The sequence below is a fragment of the Fistularia commersonii genome, chromosome 2 (assembly GCF_037954325.1).
Source record: "Fistularia commersonii isolate RoL2024-O1a breed Wild chromosome 2, RoL_Fcom_v1.0, whole genome shotgun sequence".
Lineage (NCBI taxonomy): Eukaryota > Metazoa > Chordata > Actinopteri > Syngnathiformes > Fistulariidae > Fistularia > Fistularia commersonii.
In genome coordinates, this window is record NC_141285.1 from 11,773,279 (window position 1) to 11,795,405 (window position 22,127).

At 38.8% G+C, this 22,127-nt stretch overlaps 1 protein-coding gene across 2 annotated transcripts in view; it reads right to left on the reverse strand.

Annotated features, from left to right (window-relative positions):
* Nucleotides 1–22,127, reverse strand: part of pde10a (phosphodiesterase 10A) — a 42,546-nt gene that overhangs the window by 16,497 nt on the left and 3,922 nt on the right. For both annotated transcript variants that reach the window (XM_086167519.1, XM_086167511.1), the window contains exons 2-3: nt 14,376–14,507; nt 1,434–1,462 (exon numbers count right to left, since the gene is read on the reverse strand). In XM_086167519.1, the coding sequence (XP_086023645.1) occupies nt 1,434–1,462; nt 14,376–14,507 (161 nt within the window). The remainder of the gene's footprint in view (nt 1–1,433; nt 1,463–14,375; nt 14,508–22,127) is intronic.

Below are 22,127 nucleotides of genomic sequence, written 5' to 3' on the forward strand. Positions count from 1 at the left end.
GTTATGTAAGAGGCAGACCTCCTGCCTTGTACAAGGCCAGAGAGCTGACTATTTCTGCAGAGAGGGTGAGGACAGGACGGCAGGGAGTGTGGTGCACTAGAAAGCAACCCCCACGGGATGCCTTCCATCCTCCCACATCCTGTTTGCACAGACGTATGGATGACGCACTGAAGGGTCGGATGGCCCTCATTTTTTTTTTTGACTCTATGTGTGTTAGTCTCATCTACAGAGCTCCAAAACCCTGCTGTGGGTGCTGACATGCTACATCCTGGGGTCAAATGGTGTCAAGATACAGTAAAAGTAGTGTGATGGTCTCTCTCCAAAAATAATCACGCTAATATCAAAAGCGTTGCACCAAAGACTGCATATTTCTGAGGTTTGAAAACAATTTAGGTTTAGATTATGACATGGATATATGATTAGAATTATTTAACCAAACAATAGTAACATTTTTGCAATACTGCAATGACCAGTGGCATATCAGTATTTACGTCACGGTTAATCCCCCCCCCCCGCCCCCCCCAAAACAACCTTTGGTTTGTTGTCAGCTGCTTGTAACTCAAAACAATAGAATCATTGAATTCCTTCTCATGGTAGCCTAACATCCACCACTGAAGTAAATAATAGTTTACTTCTACCATAATTGTAAAAAATATGAGAAAAATCAAAAATGGAATAATAAAAAATGAAATAGGTCTATTTAGGTGTTTTAGTGTGCATGCTGCACTTCTGGGGATAGTGGAGGGTCACAAGTCCTCTTTTATATTAGTTGATGGACCTGAAGCAGATAAAAGCTCCTCAGTAAGAAGTTTGAAATGCTTACATTCAGTAGCTGAAATTAATCCCATTAATCTAATTTTACATTCATGTCCAACTCTAATAAATTTCTAGTTTGAAGTCTTTTCAACTGTTCTGATCTTCAGAAAGATACTTTAAGGGAGATTTTTGAGGGAAAAAGGATACAGGTAATATCTCTGCCACTAAGCGGACAAGTAACAAATCCCTGACAATACAGACAAAAAAGTTAGGCGATAATTATAAGAGTGAGAGGAGTGGATAATACAAGGCTTGATTTGAGAAATGAGTCCAAACTGTATGACACACACGCACACGCGCACACACACACACACACACACACACACACACACACACACACACACACTGCACTCCTGCAGAATGTGAGAAAAAGGTTAGATAAAACCACAAAGTTCATCTGCATTATCATTGATTATAGGACATATTTACAGTCGTTCAAAAGCTTTGTTTTTATATCCTGTACACACATTATTTACTAATGTCAGATTTAGGAAATTGTAAGGAGTTTATAAAGCAATAAATGATAAGATTGCAAAATTAGAAATGTGTTATTTGTGGCTTCATGTGTCTTGTCACATGCTGTGTGTTTATTATTCACTGTAGAGCACAAAACCTACCCTGCTGACTTCTTTAGCTGAGGTGTCATCTGTGAAGATAAAAGAAAATCACAATATTATAAGACATTTACATTTTCAAATAAAACCCAAAGCATTGTGCTCAGCCAGTAATTATGCACCAACATCTTTTTCTCTAAATGTGCTCAATGAGAAGCATAAATATGCAGTTCTTTCAATAAAAACTGTCTTTTGGTATTCAGGGTTTTCATTTGAGTAGGAAACCCAGTATTTGTTTGCGTGTCAGTCAACAAGGACCCAAACTATGGAGAGGTTTCACCCCAAGTTTTGTCTTTTAGAGACATTTTGACAATAATTTGGGTAAAGTAAAACAATTTGTGGTTTAGTAATAAACATCACTAATCACATCCTCTTTGGTATACGGCAAAAAGTAAAGTAGTGGTTACTTGGGGCATTGTTGTCATGAACCCCTATCACACAAAGATTTTACAACAAATGTTGCATTATGTAACTACAATTTAGTGAAATTATACTTAATGTTATCATAACAGTTTTGCTATAATCTGCCCCATTAAGAAATAATTAGCCTAAATGCATTATTTAATGAATATCTCTCCATTGTTAGTACTGCAAAGCAAAACAATTTTTGATGAGGACACAATGAGTCTGGTGCCCTTGTTAAGGAAGTTCCAGCAAATTACCATTCGATTTATTTACTAGTTATTTAAATACTATATCCTTACAAGCTCTTTCATAATATATTAGCTCCGAATCCAATTTCCTACATATATAGACAATGACATGTGCTCATTTCAATGCATTCTTTTTGTTTCTAGTGTTTGTCCTAATGCAACTAGTTTCTTAGCCCAAAATTTACTCCTTTTATCTTTAAAAGGTCACAAGAACATGTTTTGAAGAATAAATGAAAAGTAAGCTGGATATGGAGGTTTAATGCTGTTCGATGCTTTATGCTGCCTGATTTTGGAGCTAGTTGATGTTAGAAGGTAAGAGGTTTGTCAGACTCCTAAAATTTTCATTGGCAAAACAAGAAAAAATAATGACAACAAATGAACGAAAAGGATATATATTTCACCATTGCCATACATTAAAAAGCAACAATCTGCACAATCACCAGTTCTGGTTGTTTGATGGTTTTGGGGACCATTTGTTGGGGGTTTGCAACTGATGGTTTACAAAGCAAAATCACCACTGCACACCAGAGCAGTACAGTTATTAACTTTAACATATATGCATGAACAGTTAATTGCTATTTCTTCTTTGTGAATACACAGAATTTTTCCCTGCTCATCAACTTCATCCCCTGTTGATCACCATCACCAATCACCTTTCTGTTTTTGGTTTAGTAAAACTGCTCAATTACACACGAATTGAAGTCATAACAATAAATCTATAATCTACCCTCAATTTAATTAGTTTTTAGTGTTCCAAGTACTGTCTTCAATATGCTATTTTTGATAAGTTGTTTCCATTAATTTTAAATTATTGAGGCAAGTTTTACAGCATGTTGATTTGGACTATGACAAACATTTTATCCCATTTAACACATTATACATAAAGCGGAATAAACTTCTCTGACAAACAACTTTCCTGAAACTGATTTTTTTTTTTCATAAAACATATTGTGACCAGGAACACTTGAACTTACACGCTTGCAATTATTTTAACTTTACTAAAAAAAAAAAACATGTATATACGCTGCAGGTCTTATCAAATTTGACTTGTTGCACTTTTTTTCATTTTTATCCAGTGCAAAGACAACTTCAGAGGTCAATACTTCAAATTTGTTTTAATATTACAAGTATCTATGTAAATATGACTCTGCAATGACATTAAAGACATTTAACACTCAAGTATGTATTCATTTCCTAGATGTTAAAACATAAACATAAAAACATAAATGAAGATCAGAAGAAAGGTCCGGGGAAGGGGGGGGGGGGCAGACTGACTATGTAGAGTGAGGTGGACAGGTTTGTGGAGCGGTGCAGACCAAAGCACCTGCCACCTGGTGGTGGACTTAAGAAAACAGAGGACCTGTCCAGACCCTATCTCCATCAATGGGAGAGATGTGGGCATTGTCGACGAGTAAAAGTACCTGGGCGTCCATACAGACAATAAACTAGACTGGATTAAAAACACAGATGCCGTATACAAGATAGGTCAGAGCTGCCCGTTCTTTCACAGAAGACTCGGGTCTTCCGACGTCTGCAGAGCCGTGTTGCAGATGTTTTATCACACTGTGGTGTCCGGCTTCATGTTCTACACTATAGCGTGCTGGGACAGTAGGCTGAAGGCGGCCGACGCTAACAGACTTAATAAGCTCATCAGGGAGGCTGGCTACATCCTGGGAGTTGAACTGGACTCGTAAGGGAGGACGCTGAAGAAGCTGCTCAGTATCAGGGACAACACTCTTCACCCCTCGTATGCTGTGCTGAGGGTCTACCAGAGCACTTTCAGCCATATACTGAGACCACCAAGGAACACCACAGAACGCCACTTTCTTACCTGTGGCCACCAAACTATGGAACTCCTCCTCTTTCTGTAAGAAGAAACTGATTCCCCGTGATAAAATCAATTCATATAATGTTGGAGCCTTCCAGCAAAAGAATTTCCTTCAGGATTGATAAAGTTCTTTTCTATTTCTTCTATTCTATTTCTAGACAAAGTAAAGCAACAGGATGGAAGTCAGACTTACGATGGCACAGTTTAAGAGAGAAAGTTCGGACATAAATCACGATTGAAATGAACTTAACAGATTATCATTAGAAAGAAATAAAAAATGAACAACTTGAAAAGCACAAAAAAATTTGTAGTCTCATATGAAAAGATTAAAAATCTTGGTGTGAACCCATCCCATCTGAAAGACAGTGACCTTGTGACTCTTGTCTTTGGATGCTGGCACTAAACTAGGCTATTTGATAATGCTGAAAGCCAGTGCCAGTCATAACAGTTTCAGAATGTATATACTAGGAACGGTCCTAGGAGTGCTACTTGGGATGAAAATAAAACCGTTCACACAACTCAAGCTGTCTTCATCATTGATAGGTCAACTGCACTAGAGAACAGTAACGGTTAAGATCTCTTTGATAATGTTTCATGTGATTAAACCATGCAGAAAAAGATTTTAGAAACATCCACTGAAGTGCTGACTCAAGCTGGCCCTTTGAAACGAACCTCTTTGTGCATGTGAAGAAAGAAGTCACAGCAAGCCACATTGTTTGTTGTTTTAAACATGCCTCCAGTAGGCTGTGAGTTTCCTAACTTAGCCAGGAGAGCTATTTTAGAGTGAACCTCTGGCCATGCATGACGTCAATCAGAGGACAGAGAGCTACACTTCAATCTGTAAAGCCTCTGCAGAAAAATATAACTTTTTCTAGGCACCATTTGTTTTTAGAATGATTTGTTAACACCATGATTATTTAGTTAGGCAAATTGCAGAGAGTTTACCTGTTACAAAGTGACTTGTAGTTTTTGTAAACAGATCTTGATTACTGAAGAAGTCTAGAAGTAGAGCCTCTTTCTACATGTGATGAAACAACACACCATGCTCGTTTTTTTTGTGAATAACATGAATCTCTGACATTACTAAGTAACATGTATACGAGAAACTATGCAAATGTTTGAGATAGGGGGTCAAATAAATAAACCTAATCCCACCATTCAGATTGTGGTGAAATGGAAAACACTGTGCAAAAGCATACCGCAAAAATTAACACACTTTGGATGACTTGGAAACTTAATGCAGACACTGTCATTTAAAGCCATGTTCGATTGCATGGGCAACATAAGAGGCGGCACTGCTGGCATTGGATTTGTCCCATGTCAGTGACCTGACCGTACTGTTACTTGAACACAAAAAAGTTGTCCTCAGGTCAAGAAACTGCAAAGTGCAGAAATGTGAATCATCGAGTCATTCTTCTGCAGTCTGAGCTTGACATTGAGCTTTTCCTATACGATATTTCCTGCAGTCACTGCAAACCCATCTCCTGAAATGATTTTGGCCCCAAAAGCATCTTCACCAACCTCACCTGTTGATGTAGGCCTGCAAAAATATATTCTATGTTCCCACAAATACACAATTCTCACACATCATTAATCTAAGTTGTATTGCCTGAAAAGAAGCAACACAGATATGAGCATAGATGACCACACAATTTTGTCATTACAACAGAAGGGCGAGGATAACATGTCCTCACATTACAAGTGATACTGTCAGATGTCCTCTGCAGTGGTAAGATGATATTCTAGAATTTTGATGATTTAAACTTGAGTCCTGATTGTTACAAAAGCTTGTGCTTGTGTCACATACACATACACACAGGCACACGCACATTGTATATGTACAATGTGCATTATCAATTTCAATCATGCATATTTGTTTTTGTAATATATAGCGGGAGTCTTTTTTGTCTTTCAATTTTTAACATCATGACAAAATGCCATGCACGAATTGACAACAAATAACCCCCAAAACAAAAAAGCCAGAAATGACCTAGAATCCAGTGAGAAAATATTATAGGATGAGCAAGAACATACCTGAAATTGTTTAATTTGCTACAACCATTCATAAGTCATTTAAAGTTTTGAAGCGTTGATTCTGGTACCTTCATTTAGTTTGGTTGGGTCCCTTATTTTGTAGAATTTTTCAAAGTAAGTTACTTTGAAAAATACAAATGTGATTATTCTCTGCTATTTTATTTTTCAGTTGTTTTATAAAATATATTTTTTTTAACCAGATAACCAATTCTGGCAGAAGATGCTTCCCAGTTAGATAAATTACAAGTGAGTTGATTATTATTGTTTTAAACATTGAATCTGCTCCAAAATAAAAGATTTATCAAGCCACATTTTGTTTGAGCCCTCGTCCCCCCCAAGTGATTATTGCCAGTAGTCAACAATGCAGTTGGCCACTCATCGGCACAGGGAACACAGACCAGAAGTCTCTCCTCATGCCAACCCATATTTTCAGGGACCTGGTGTGCTTTTAGTAAACATGGGAGGAAAGGGCTGACATGTTCTTCGAAAACATACTGCCATGCCCATAAACACTAAACGTAACTGTCTAACAACTAGTGCTGAGGCTAAGCAGACATTGTATCGTTACATTAATCCTATCATTCAAATTTTTTTCTAATTAGAATAAAAACAAAATAGAGTAAAATCAATAAATAAATAGTGGAAAAAATAAAATAAATAGTAAACATGTTCTGTGACGCCATACACAGTGACAACATGCAAATCCCACACAGAAGGCCCCCCTGTGAGAATCACACCAGGGTCCTTCTTGCTGTGAAGCATTAGCTCAAACCACTGCCCCTCTGTGGTTCTACTGTGGAAATGGTTCTATTTAGTTTTTATATTGCCCCGCTTCCAAATGAACCGTATATGCACAAAACAAAGGCTTGTTCACGTCTGCGTATGCTTATAATATAGTCTCACAGAAATACGGTGTTTCCATTCCTTCCACAAAGTCCTCTGGTGCTAAGCTGCTTGACAAGGTGGGTGAATTTGAATGGTTATTATGCATCAAAGTGACATGTCAGATAAAGACGCAGAACGGTAACTCTCAAAGTATCCATTAGAGGAAACAATATTAAGAGAAAAGTATAAATGAGCATAAAAGCCTAGGGTATAGTTTGAAGAAAAATGACCCATAAACTCTTTCAGCCCAGACCGGATGTGAAGACATTGTAGGTTATATTTTGGGGAGCATTTTCGATTACTCACACAAAATATTACCACCTAATTGTGAGCTTGCTGGAGGCAAAATAAAATTTGCTGCTCATGTTCAACATATTTTATACGATCATGAATTCATGAATAGGTGCATAATTAACTATATGTCAAAAATATTAAACATAAAATCAAAAGAAAAAAGGGATTTTTCAACTGGATTGGAGTCACACATCAGCAAAGAAACATGTTCATGAGGCAGAGGAAGATAACTGCCCTCTGAAGCATCCCTCAGATAGCTGGCTCTAATGTGCACAACACTTTATGTGCAGTTTATTGATCCACTGCCATGGATGCACAGTCTCCGACAAGATGGTCAGCTAGCAGTGACTCAGCGGTCGATATGTGTAGACCCAGTGGTCGTCCTGTATTGACCTGCTCTGTGGAGGATGTGAATCTGCCAAATACAGCAGCCTCCCTCTCCCGTTCAACTTGTTTACACTTTAGTCGTCCACGTCCGAATTCCTGGGGATCTTTTATGCTGCACGGCTCTGGTCGGGGGAAAAAAAAGTTTGACCGCTTATAAATTACTAATCAGAAAGCCTAAATATGTAAAGGAAATGTATTCTAGCATTTGGAAAAGGCATCAGGCTGAGAATTTTTTTTGTTATACTTTTTTAAAACAAAAACTTGTTGTTAGCATGCTTTTTCCAAGGTCCGGGGCTATATCTCTTCAGTTCCGTGTTAAGGACCGTTCCCCCCGCCCTCAATAGAAAGCCCTGCAGGTGAGACTGCTCTCTTATCACACTGCTGGGGTATGCTGCACAAACACATCTTTGTCTGCTTGCCACTGCCATCCAAACACAGAATCAGCTGCTCAACAGCTCTTACACCCTAGTTCAAGGCCAGATGTTTCTCCTCACAGATCCACATTAGCAATGAGACATACAATCTGACTTGTCAAGCGGGGGAAACTGAGGGCATCCATTCAGACGTTCGGAAAAGAAGCTTGACGCTCCAATAAACCACATGCTATGTTAAAAAAAGTACAGTGATATTAACATAAATTAACCATGGGGTTTGTGTAGAGGAGCTGAAAAACTTTCCAGACAAAGATAAGGGGGCAAGGATGATATTCAGAAATAATAATTGAAAAAGGTAATCATAGTACATTTTTGCAATTATTTTGATAAAGAAAAAAGTTGGAGATACACACGCACACGCACACGCACACGCACACGCACACGCACACGCACACACACACACACACGCACTTGCATGTATAGATTTTTTAATGTGCAGGTTTACCAGGATGATGTGATGAAAATATTGGATCAGTTGATATGATTAAGTCAATCTGATCCCCATAATACAGCAGAGATGACCTGGAGGTGCCACTCAAAAAGTTACAAAAAAAAAAAAACATTTAAAAAGCTGCGGCTGGCTGTAAGTTGAAACGTCCTGCATGATAAGTGACAAAAATATACCCATAAAGATGTGATTTTTTTCCATTGATATTTTTTACAAAACAGGCTCTATACATAACATAGGAGGGAGACGGATTAAAAAAACACACCTCTAGGATTTTTATTCAACCCTTCCCTGCTGAATTTATATTCAATTGTATATTCAGTTTTATCCATGTCCAACTGTGAAACTCCCTTATTTGCGTTAACCAACTTCCTAGATTATGGCCACTATCTTAATGATGTTCAGTACATGGTTCAATCCAATCGCCTTCCGCTAGTTAAGGGTACAGTGCACCATGAGCACAGTTCAAAGGAGAAGTACAAAGTCCCTTTATCAATTCCCCGGTGTGTTTTGGTCGAAAAAGATAAACCAATTCAGAATGGAGGCTTTTCTGATGATGTACTGGTCACATGACTGCTTTTGAGCCCAAAGAGCTGATCACCTGATATTGTCATTTTAAGTAAAAAGCAAACAATGAACAAAATAAAAAGGAGAGCATACAAGTACAAAGCATCTTACCTCCAGAAGATAAAAAAAGAAAAAAAGAAACACACAGCATAAAAACATTTAATGAAACACTGATATGATCTCCTCTTACTTTTAACACATACACACACCTATTGTATAAAAGGTACCTTGTAAATATGGAAACATTTTAAAACTCACAGATTTAATTCTCCTGGATAGACAGAATATTAAAGATCTTGTGGTAGTACACAGGTTACAAAAACAGTTACAAAACAGTTATTGGTCTTCAGCAAAAATTATGCTAAAACTAATATTCTCTACTGGTTTAAAGTTCCAGCTGCAGTAAATCCTGACTGATCACATGATTATAGCAGCTGATAGCACTGCAAGGCCATCTCCGATTATGCAAGGGAAGGTGGATTTTCTACTTTGGGCACAGGGCAGAAAAGTATATCTGCATTTTACGCTTCTCTACTTTTGCAGGGCAACGTAAAGGTGCTTTGGCTCTATGAGTCTCCTGCAACTTTAACTTTTCCAGGTGAGGGCTTAAATATGTGCAGAATATATCCAGAGGAGAAAAGAAATTACTTAAATATACCCACTGTGTGTGTGTGTGTGTGTGTGTGTGTTGCTGAAGAAACAAATGAGTGATGAGGGGTGGCAGAGGTTTTGGGAATTCACTCATTATCCTATGATGTTGGGTGTTGCAACCATTTCCAGTGGGGCAGCGGTCAAGAGGTGTGATGATCAAATTAGATCACAGGATTCTAGGAAAACATTTTCTGACCACTGTGTTCCGTAAATGCTGTCCAACAGATCTGCGAGACGTCCGTGTGACAAAGCAGACAAATATATGACCAGAGAAGAGTAACCCCTCCATATCATAATAAGCAGAAGTTAAATGCGACCATTTTCTTTCAGGAATTAAAGGCAGCAACACAACCTTTGCTCACACATGCGTGTGTACTGATTGATTTAATCCAATGTTATCCATCACATGATAAGTAAGAACGGGACAAGCTGCAGGGAGTGCTTCTAGGAAGGAGTGGATATCTTGGTGATGATCACATGATAACACAGCCTGTTGGTGCCGAGCTTTGAAAGAATATTAGACAAATCGAACGCAAGATTATTTTTTATAAGAATGCAATGAAAGAGGTTTTTTTTTTTCTATAGATGATTTCTTTTATCATTACACAAACAACTAGATAATTGTCTTACTTATTGATTAAAACAAAAATGACTAGTGAATTTAAAGGTCACGACACTGATTCTAGCAAGAACACGAACACAGAGACCATTCAAATTACAAAAACAGATGAGAGGCTCAATAAAATTCTTTACGCTGTAAGTGAACGCTCTTTAATGTCACTAATTAGTGAAGTGTAAGATCATCAGCATGGTGCAAATCCATAGCAACAATCCATATGTTTTGCTTTAAGCCAACATTTTAAAAAGGTAAGACATCCCAACTGACATGATGATTTTAGCTACATCACAAAATTACTGTCAACCCCCAAGGATGTGATTGAGAACACTTTTCAAACTTTACTTACAATAGGGATAAGCTTTAAAAATCAACCTATTCTTGTTAAACATGTCCTATGATATCATACATGTCATTATTCACTAATAATCGATAATGTAAGCATTTGTTTTCCAATTAAACCAGCTCAGCCCATCTAGCACGTCATGTTTTTCATACTCTTGTGCACTCCTTATCTTTCACTTGTTACTTAAGACACTTCATAGTTTTCACTTGTTACTTAAGACACTTTATAGTTTATTTGTATTTCTTATTCTCCCTTTTTCTCTTATTTTTTACTGTTTATACAATAATTCTACTATTATTTATTATTGTTATATTTTTCTTGTAACTCTGGCACAACAATTTCCCTCAGGATAAATACAAAAGTTGTTCTTTTTCTTATTCTCTTAATGCAGATGTTCAACAATCTCCACAGCCTCAATCATTAAAGATCATAGAAAAATCACCGGACTAAAAAACAGAAGAAGCTAAAAGCTATTGTAGACCAAACTTTTGATGTAAAACACAAATTAGCTAGTTATAATGGTATAATCTTGGGAGAGAAATAAAATCCTGATTATCTTCTATTTGGCACAAGTTTTCACTGTCCAAGCTGCAAAAATAGTATATCATTGAGGCTGATCTGGATGTTCAGAGGCTTTTTTTTTTTAAACTTCTTCTGAAACAACAACTCCATTATCAAAATACCCACTCAGATATGAAAGCGAAAAATAGCGTCCCTCCTGGGCATGATTGAACTAATATGCAAATTTCAACACAAAAGGGCCAGTGATGCCTGTATTTGAGGATAGGTGTTGAATTGACAGTGAAGATAATATAGTTTTTTTTTTTCCTTTCTCTTAGTAATCTTGCAATGTGCTCTTATTAAGCAGGCAAAGCCAAAGGTTGTGTTGGTGTTATACCTCCATGAGTTTATTAGTTGAAGGCAAAAGGATAAAACCGACACTCTTTCTTGTCTCTACATATTTTCTGGGCATGGGCAGAGACAAAAATAGGCAAATTTTATACATAAAAATATGTATTCTGCCATCAAGAAGAAAAAATATTTATTTAGACTGTTCAACTGGCCCTTGTCAGAGAACAATTGATTAGAATGAGCCTCTTGCAAACATTTCTAAACTTGGATAGTGGAATTACCCAAACCTAATTGATAAGTGAATAGAGTCGAGTAATCATGGTGGATTGCAGGGAGAAGCTGTCCTACTGTCCTACTGCCTTCCACCTAAAAATACTCAGCACTGAATGAGAGCATTGACAAGCATAAAGCGTCCGAAACAGGATGAAGAAACTCTCTGACGTCCCCCGGTCTGGTATTGTTAAGTGCATAATCCACTGAGTCTTCATCATACCCTTATTGTTTTCAAAGCTCTGGTAACTGCTTTGCTTTGTTTACCTGACAACAGACTCTTCTTTTCCCATGATCTCAAGGAACACAACTTCCATGTCCAGAAAATTTCTACACAGCGCAACTTCCACGTCAATGTGCAGTAAGATCTGGAAAAGATCCGGGCAGCAATAGACTGATCCCTCATGCTAGTATGTCTCCAAAACAAGCTTCCAACACTGATACTATCTTCCAACTGGAATTGCAGCACTGGGGCTGTGATTTCCAACATTTTACTGCATAGGAATAACAACTCCAAGAAAAGTCTCTTAAACTTCTCTCTATATTTGTGTTGTGTGATGTATTTTTTGTCCATAAAGCAAACTAACCCGTTATGAGCTGAGTTTATTAGTACTGATGTGTTCTTATCTTGATTGGGTAACAGGGTTTCACACCCGATAAAGATTATATCGCATATTGTGCAAAGGATCGACACAAGCTGTTCAACCACTTGTGAAGGATTACCATGTCAGGGTAATTTGAGTAGTGAATTCAAAAAGTGTATTTGCCAAGCTAATCCTTGTCTTCCTGCCTGCTTTACATGCACACTTTTTTAAAATCAACTGCAACTCCATCCATATTCCCCAGAGAACTTCTACCCTGTTGTTTCCCATCTCTCGAATGCTGCGACTCTGTTGTGGTTCACGCTTTGTTTAATTTTAGTTCACATTGCAGAATTGAGGTCTGAATTAATGGGTTAACTGTAACAGTGGAGCAGCTCACTCATTTCATACACGTGACTGCCGCATTTCAATGTTGTGTTGCTCTTGCCAAAGACTATAAACCCTCAGATGCTGGGGTTGGGTTAGTCTGGTGGTGTTTGAAACTGTGTGAATACAACCCAGATCAGCAATGGAGCAGGATTGTGGAATCTCCGTTTACTAGGGGGGGGGGGGGGGTGTGTGTCCTGAGTTTGGGTTTCCCTCATGATTTTAAATAGTTAATTCTATTTTCTGAATCACTATGATGCAAAGCCACTTCCTTTCATTATGAGGCATTTTCTCACAAGGAATGAGCTCAAACAAAAAAATAAATAAACTACAAAAAGCATGCTGTTAAAATTTCTTTTTTCAGTCATATCAGTATTCCCATCATATGGCATATGACATTCCCCCTTTGTTTTTCTTAATCAACTAATTGATAGCTACAACCATTTGACACATGTATATTTCTTTTTTCCCTACTAGGACTTAAGATTTCTCATTTTCACCTCTGAATTTTAAAACTTGGGTTTATAAATGATACACAAGAAATGCTATAGTTGCCTTTTTTGGGGTTATGCAGTAAGCATTATTTGCAATCAGTTGTTTGGATGGGCTTCCTGAGTTAAGCAAGTCTCAGCTGCCTGCAAGTGGAGGACAGGTGAGGACAAATATAACTTTTGAAGCAGTTGGTGATTGTTGAACAAAATCACTTGGTGTTTATGGTTTGTCAAATTATTGACTCTTTGTGGAAAAGACGGAACAAGACTTTCATTCTAAGGGGATTTAGTTTCATAACGAATATGATTAAATGGATGAAAAAGACTCCTCTGCCCAGCTGGGTTGATGAACACAAGGGCCCTGACTTTGGTGCAGATGTGCGCGTGTGCACGCACACGCATGCAGCACGCAGATGCGCGCGCATGCACACACACACACACACACACACACACACACACACACACACACCCATCTCACTATGTCTCTGCATGGCACAACTGGACCCCTGAATGAAAACTAAGCATAAGCCTTTTCTAAACGTGACAAATCCATCCTCTGGCCCCTTCCCTTCAACCCACCCACACCCTGAGCCAGCACATCCCCCCACCACCACCACCTCCCCTGGGCCCCCTTCAGCCGGCTGCATGTCTCTGGAGGACGCCTCTGACGTCAGCAGCTCAACCGGGCACAGTGCCAGCCCTGTGGGCCCTTGATGGATGCCGTTGGTCTGAGAAACAGTCAGCTGTGTGTGAAGCACACGGCACAGACTCAACTCGGGCAGCTCAAACATATCTAATGACCCGTAAACACCCCGCAGACCCGTTCTCTCTCCTTTTTCCTCTGTCTATCTCACTCGCCGACGATTGAAGGAGACACATGCGAAACTGAGCGATTTGTACTACGAACGGTTGGTAGACTAAAGAGAACCCGCAGAGGCGCACTCAGGGTCACGGTCTGTGAGAGAAAGGTTTTTTAGCGCAATAAAAGCAAATGACTGACCTGGCTGCAAATATTCAGGGAAGCCTATATTTGTGGTAGAACTAGTCAGGGACCTATTTGGGATTATGTGGGCTAAAAAGTACAAACATTGAACCAAAGCAAAATATGAAAGAAATTACAATTCTGTGTCAATATACTGAAATTTGCTGATCCAATCATTGGTTCTGCAGCATGTGCATGTGTTTCAACGTTTGTAACTCTGTGTGTGGGAGAAGGTATACCTGCAGGCCTGCTGCTGGTCTTCCTCTTCAGCCATCTGTCGACCGTCTCTGCACTCACGCTCTCCAACACAAAGTCGTCCAGCATCTGCGGGTGCAGAGAGAGGTAGGCCTTCACTTTCTCATCTGTCAAGCCTGAGAAGCACAGAAGCAAAACACCTTTTAGTTCACTTCCTCCGTAACTGTACTTGTGAATATATAAAAGCGGGAGATTCCCGCATCATTTCCGGAATATATCGGCGTATGCAATCCAACGGACACGACGGCTCAACCAGTTTGACGGCATGTGTAATATGATGCCAAAGGCTCACACAAACTAACTCAAACAAATGCACAGGCAACAAAGAGCAAAGGGTGGTTTTATCATTGTGAGGTAAGTATGGCAGCACCTTAGATCGAGCTAAAGCTCTCAGATAGCTGGGCTTAGCTCACTTATGTTTACTGTAAAGCTTTGTCTCTCGGGACAGGAGCCCCCAACAGGGGCAGCAGGATAAAGGAAGACTTGATTGTGCTTAATAGGCAATTAGGTTCTTGAGAGGTCGCTAAGTGCTGCTGTTTACTGTCTTCGTTGTCAGGGAAAAAGCCCTTTGCCAGACCGTCGTTGAGGGGAAATTTGTTTTTAATACACCCGCTGGCGTCGGCAGGAAATCATGATGCGCTAGGAACCATCGTGTTTAGGGCATTCACAATTCCAAACACAGAAACTTGACACCATTTCACCAATTTCACCATTTAAAAGGCCCTAATGTCCGAACAACACAAATTAGTGTATGTCTCACTGAAGTTACGTTTTATGTGACCCAACTGTAATTATATCTTTTATCAGAGAACACAAGAGAACCCTGATAATCTTTACACCGCTTTCTCATGAAATGTCTGGTTATCAGGAGCATCTGTTAGACTCCCTTCAAATATGAATCACAGGAGGACATACAGCTGGAAGGCATGTGTTCTCCCATCACACACACACTCACAAGGCAAGAAAATTGTAGAATGTGGAAGTCTCTCAAAATTCAGTAAGAAGAGGAGGAAGTGAATTGCTACACTTGTAAAATGAAGGGTGACACTGACTTGACTATTGTGCTACTCAATCACAAGAGACTTTCACTTTAGCTCACAAAACCTGTTGTACATCTCGAGTCTGGAACCTCCTTTTGAAGAGTGTTGGAATTCTTACATTCAAAGTGCTCCTGCACTGATAAGCGGCCGGCGCGGGGACACCGAAGCTCGATCGATTACTGCAAAACATATCAATTGATCTTCAGTGTGTGTGGCTTAGTGAGCGGAGTGTGCGATGGCCGAACGGGCTATTGGTTGCCGGCAAATAAGGCAGTCAGAGGTGGGGGTATGTTTGGAGGGTGGAGGACGCTGCAGTCTGACACTGTCCAGACACGAGACACAGCTCTTCAGGAGTGGAACGCCTCACGAGACTCCTGGCCAGCTCTGACGCACATCGGCAGAATACAGCTTAATAAATCAGCGAAAGTTACGGGGGTGGGGGTGAGGAGAGCTGCGGGGAACAGAAAGACACATAGAAAAGAGTAAAATGGTAGGGCTGCACAGAGCCCTTACAACTTTGTCCCACTTGAAACACAAAGACAGCACTGTCATTAGGGGCACTGCAAAAAGTAAAAACAAACAAGGATTCTGTATAAATTTATGAATACATGTTTTGTGTCTGCAAGCTCGGAAAATTACTTAGCTATCATATGTGTGCACACGAAAAAAAAATAGTCAAATGTCCTATTTCCACGGGGCAAACTGTGATAAGAATTTGTGCTGGGCATCTAATGCTTGGAGCTGCATAAAGAGCACCTTCATCCACTTGCCGCCACTGGCAGACATTGTGGAAATGTGAAGCCTTGCACAGCAGGGCAAGTGCAAGCCAAAGAGCTCTAGAAGAACGTCTGTTCTTTTTCGAACCTTAATTTAAACCTTCACCAACGCTTTGCCTCTGAGAGATTAAATAAATACAGTCTTTTAATACATCGAGAGTAACAAAGTAGTATGTATATGCATATGACTGGTAAAGAAAAACAGCCATGGGTATACATCTTTACATACAAGGCCTATTTGATGTTAAAAGTTGCAAAAGGTCTGTTAATGCATGTTAAAAGTAAAGGACCGAAAAAAAAAAATCAAATTCTCCATAGATGCATATTCGTCTTCCGTTTACAAAAGAGCCGTAAACGGAAGAACCGTTTAAGTTCGGTTCAAACATGTGTGAAGTTCAACTCGATCTCTGTTTTATAGAGTCAGCCAGAAGCTGAGAACATTGTGAACATGATTGAAGGCTCTTTTTGAAGTGGAGTCAAATTTTCCCAATCCTAAAACAGTCATGTGTTACCTAAACCAGACTCGAAACATGCGCCTCCCTAGCATTCGCAGTTAACTATTCATACCGTATTCGAAACCCCACAAAAATGTATCGGAATATCAACATATTCTGAGTGATATCTTGAGCAAAATCCTTTTAAATTATTCACCCCATGGGCAGCAGAAATTCTCCTCAGCCTCCAGGTCTACAGAGAATAACGTCTGGTAATGTTTCATTCACCCCTTGTCAGTTGTTGGCCCGATGGTTGACTTAGACACTTTTTGCATTTTGATATGTCTCCCTCAAAGTATTTTACAGAAAGCTTTCTGTTCTACTGTGTAGGAGTCCACTGAGGATGGATTCCTGCCATGATCTAGCTGTCACAGTAAAATCTTGGCCGTCCTTCTTCGTAATTATTGGCTGTCCTACTCAAAAGGATCGAGAATGTATGTTATATAAATGCAACAGATGTACGCTAGTGAAGTTATACATCTGTAGATGCCTTTTAACATTAACCAAAAACAAACAAGCCCAGCAAAGACGAATCTCTTCTGCTCGTATATTTTATACCTTAACCGATTTAAATTTGCAGCTGCATTTCTTTGCGCGGCAACTCCAGACTCTTATCGTTAACACTGACCGAGCTGAATCAAAGAACCACGGCAACGGACATCCCCCCCAAAAAAATTAAGAGGATGTAGGATGCAGAGGAGTAAGAGCAGAGTCATGGGTGCCCAGTTCCTCTCCTATTATTCTGGGATATGTGAGATCAGTGGACAATTTAACAGAACTTCAGGGAGTGTTGTGTTTGTGCTCCAGAGACTGAGGTAATCAGAAGCCCATCGCTATCATGGACAGCTGTCACCAGGTTGGGGCAGACAGAAATAGATTAGAGAGAGAGAGCGGAGAAAAAAAAAGCATGTGACCTTGCGTAAAAGTGAAATTACCATTTCGGGGTAACGCGACCTAAAATCGGGGCGAATGATGCCAAAATGCTATTGCTTTTATAAAACAAATTGTGTAAAACAAAGAGTCGTGTGACCTCTTCTGAATTATGAGAGGAGAAAATGCCCAGGAATTTCCAGCAGAACCTTTTATCAGCCTCCAGGTCCACGCAGATCGAAGAAATTTACTTGTTTTCAATCATACATCGTTTGCTGGCGATTTCAGAGATGACGATTACTTCAGACAAGAAAGTGAAGAGTTATATTATGTTATACTTTGTCAATAATAACTCGCTACTGTTCACGCTTTTTGCTTGCAAGAAAACTTCCTTTTATTTTGATTTTCGAGGTCCGGGGACTGCAGACTGCTCCGGATGAGTGGATAATGATTCAATTTTCAGTTCTGGGTGAACTGTCACTTTACATGCCTTTTGCATCCATGGAAGTTGTTGCATTTTACATGGATAAATAAACAATGCTGTAACACTTCAGAGGTGAAAGAATAAAAGAAATAAAGATGATTTCAGGATTACATTTCAGCATTTGAATTTTAAATATGTAAAGCACATGATGACCGAAGTTAGTGTGGGAAGGGAAGGGTTTTTTTCACAGAAGTGCTTCCCTGTAGTACAAGACATGTAAAGTTTTTTGGCACAAATCAGCGGTAGTGATGTAGCAGTAGAAAAAGAAAATGAATTATGATGAGAGAAAATCCAAGATGTTTATGTTGCCAATTAAAATCAAAGATTTTTGGAAAAAAAGAGACGAGAATATCCAGGTTTGACAAAGCAGTCGTTCGCAGCTTGACGGTGACTGATGCCACTTCTTTCGACTTCCTGCCGACGTCTTTATAGCCGCAACTAAACCAAATTTGACCGCGCTGACACTCGGAGCACCAGGATCTGCGTCAGTGTCCTGGGCCTGCGACAACAGCAGCTAATTATTGATGCAGCCAACACTGTGCCTCATGCTGTGGTCCAGAATGGCTCAAACCCCACAGAAAAACACATGTGCTTACTCAATCAGCAGAGGGACAGATGCTGTGATGGCTACCGTGGTGGATGCGTGTGGGGTTTGATTGAGGGTTTTGCTCATAACTTCTCAAACCTCAGCAGAATTTACCTTCATACCGGGGCCTGCTCTGCTCACGATCATCATCACAATTAGTACTAATTAGTTTTGATTTGACTCAAGGAGTCTACAAATGAAAAAAGGTTACGTTTTCAAAAGATCAAATTCTTCTTTCCAAATTAATTTTCGTCAGAGTAGTTTGTTTTGTATTAGATTCCACATTTGATTGTATGTTTTGGCCAAACAAAAAAAACAAGTCATGTACTCTTCTGGTTTACAATTTTTCTTGGACTTTACAGACTGCGATATTATGTCTTAACTGGATTTGAAAAGCATTCAGCGTGAATTCATAAACAGTACTGATTTTTCTTTTGCTGCAGTTTGAAGGCCCCTTATGTCTGATTCATATAATTAATCAAAACATTAACTGCAACAATTCATAAAACAGGTTAATCTTCTGTTATTGTAGCTTTTTAAAATGTGAGGACTTGGAGATTCTTTCATTGGCATTAGTGATATTTGTTTTCCTTTAATGACTATAGAATTAAGGGATTAAATCTCTGGACTGCAAAACAGTAAATACACAGATATATATAGCTGGATAATTTCCTATAGTATATTTAAGTTTTCAAAATAACATAGCAATTGAAAACCATTAAAATTATATCATTGACCTTTTTTTCCATAACTTTTACCATGCCTCTATTTTATTTTTAATAATTACATTTGGGCAAATTCTCATTGTTATTAGCAGGATACAAATGTTCTTAATCTGCAACAAAAGCATTCCTAAGTGCATAAAGGTCAGCATGCTGTTTTCTGTCATGTATCTCAAATGTGTGTGTGTGTGTGTGTGTGTGTGTGTGTGCGTGTGTGTGTGTGTGTGTGTGTGTGTGTGTGAGTGTGTGTGTGTGTGTGTGCGTGCGTGTGTGTGTGTGTGTGTGTGGGTGTGTGTAAATACATATGCATCATACATACCTAGCTAAGCAAAATTAGAGGTCAACTTATTTAATTAATTTACACCATATCAGTTCTGCTTATTAATGAGAATTGTTAATCAGTAATATATCAGAAATTGATCAACAGAAATTAACTGTACTCAAGTGTCAATGTCTAATCCCAAGAAAGATCTGGGGTTCACTTAAAAAGGAAGAAAAACAAAAGTTCCTCACCAATACCTTAATTTTCTTGTGAAATGTGAGGTAACTGTGATGTCGCTTTTAAGATTTCTTAAGAATTAATTAGAGCTTTAATAAACATGACCAGAAATGGAAAATTGTCCAGCTATTACAAATTATGAAGTCTAACAATCAACTCACTACATAACACATACAATATGTTCGTGCTTAGATTCTGTTGCTCATTCAGATGAATATTTTGGCGGGAAGCAGTTTGTTGTGCAGCATGTTTAAGGTTGGCCGAAGCCCATTTGGCAAAGATTTGAGTGCCTGACTCAGACGTGGGCTTCCTGTGTAAAAACTGAAGTCTGAGTTCATGCAGCGAGGTAGTGTTGCGTAACACTTATCTTGACTACAACACACCACACCCTGGGACTGGGAAGGGAAGGCCAAACCAGTCACAGTCTGTCTGGATCTCTGCATCCAAGTTTCAGTGTGAACGCTTTTCTATTTGAAAGGGAACACATTTGATGTACGGATTTCACGGTAGATCTATAGTGAACAAATATCAGTGTGAAATTTCAGGCATCAAAACATCCTTAGAATCTTAAAAAACAATTAATTCTTGGGAGTTACAGATGTAGTTTAGGGGCATTTTTTATGAAAGAAATGGAAAGAAATTAGGCAAGGTCTGATTTTATATGGAAAAGTAAGTGACTTGTAGTGATGCTGTAAAAAGAAAGTATTACACTTCATCACACGATGAAATATGTTTTCAATAACTTTACATTTTTTTGTTTCAGATTATTGTATCAACTGTACAATGATGAAAAATCATCCATATGGAAGCCTTAAGGATTCTGGAATGTTTATATGCACAACTACAATAGCCGCTTGTTTTTATTTATCAATCCTGAATCGTGTCTGGAAACAATAACAAGAGTTGAGCATGGGGGTGAAACAACATGGTATCCAAATGATTCAAAGACTGCACATCATATTAGTGTTAAATGTCATGATGACTGTTTGCAAGTCTACATTTATCGATGACACAAGAGGGAGGGCTCTAGAGTGTTTGACACTACAACTCTGAATAAGAAGCTCCTTCAGAGATGAGGAAAAGAGGCCCGAAGAACAAGGCCTCGTCTCTCCACAGCCTGTTGATACTTATTATGCATTTTTTAATTTTGTGTCTTTTCAGACTGCATGAGCTCTTATTGCCACTTTTGAAGTTACTGAATTAGGGCAGAGGAACAACGACTTCAGCTGTTGATCAATGCCCTCTTTAACTTGTTTTACTAGGGGGATTTCTAGTCTAGAAAAAGAGAATTCCTCCAGTGATTTATGTGATAAGGGAAAAGGCAAACATAGATTGTTATTCACGTTTTTTACGGCTTAAAAAAACTGCCTGATCAGAGCCACACTGGAATTGAGCTACTCTATCAATGTGTTTCATCAATGATGCATTCAAATACATTTTTCATTTATCAACGGTTAAACAGGCAAAAGGAGATGATCTCGTTCTGTCTGTCTAAAAGCAAAGAATCTAGCTTAAGCCTGAGCAATACAGAAATATGTGTGGAATGAGTTAAGCATATCAACGGGTTGTGTATTTTCTATATGATGGCCTGTGAAAAAACAATTGTTATTGAAAAACGAAATAAAGGATTATCTGGCCATAAGAGAGAAATCAATGGATAAAACTGACTCAATTCCAAAATCAATTAAAACAATAAATACCTTAATGAAATCAGCAAGAACTCACCCTCAAAAAACTCTACAAGAAATTACCACTTAATTTAGAGAAATAAGCCATAAAGAAATGAACAATGGCAACTGAGGAAGAGGAAACACAGAAATTGACCTGAGACAAGTTTCATGAATTTGGGGGATTTAGTTTGCAAAAAAGAGCCTGATCATTCTTACTAACATCAATTTCATAATATTCAACGCACCCATGTAAAGAATTTCAACTTCCATGAACTTCCACTTCATAGGCATACAATTACAGTTACACTATGAAAAAAAAGTTGTTTGAGATATTTGATTGAAAATGGTTAATTTGGAAAGTTGGCTGAACTTTTTGAATACTCTATACTAAATACCAACCAGCTACTGACTGAGCTGGGGGGGGACATGACATCGGATTTTATTTGTCCGCCTTAAACTACCAGAATTTCAGGAAGTGACAATACACTTTGCATGGAAACAATACTGAATCTCATGATGCAGTTTCCTATCTCATAATGCCCCAAGAGAAGTGAGCGTGTGACTTTACTGCTCTTGTCAGATGATGTCAAGTGCT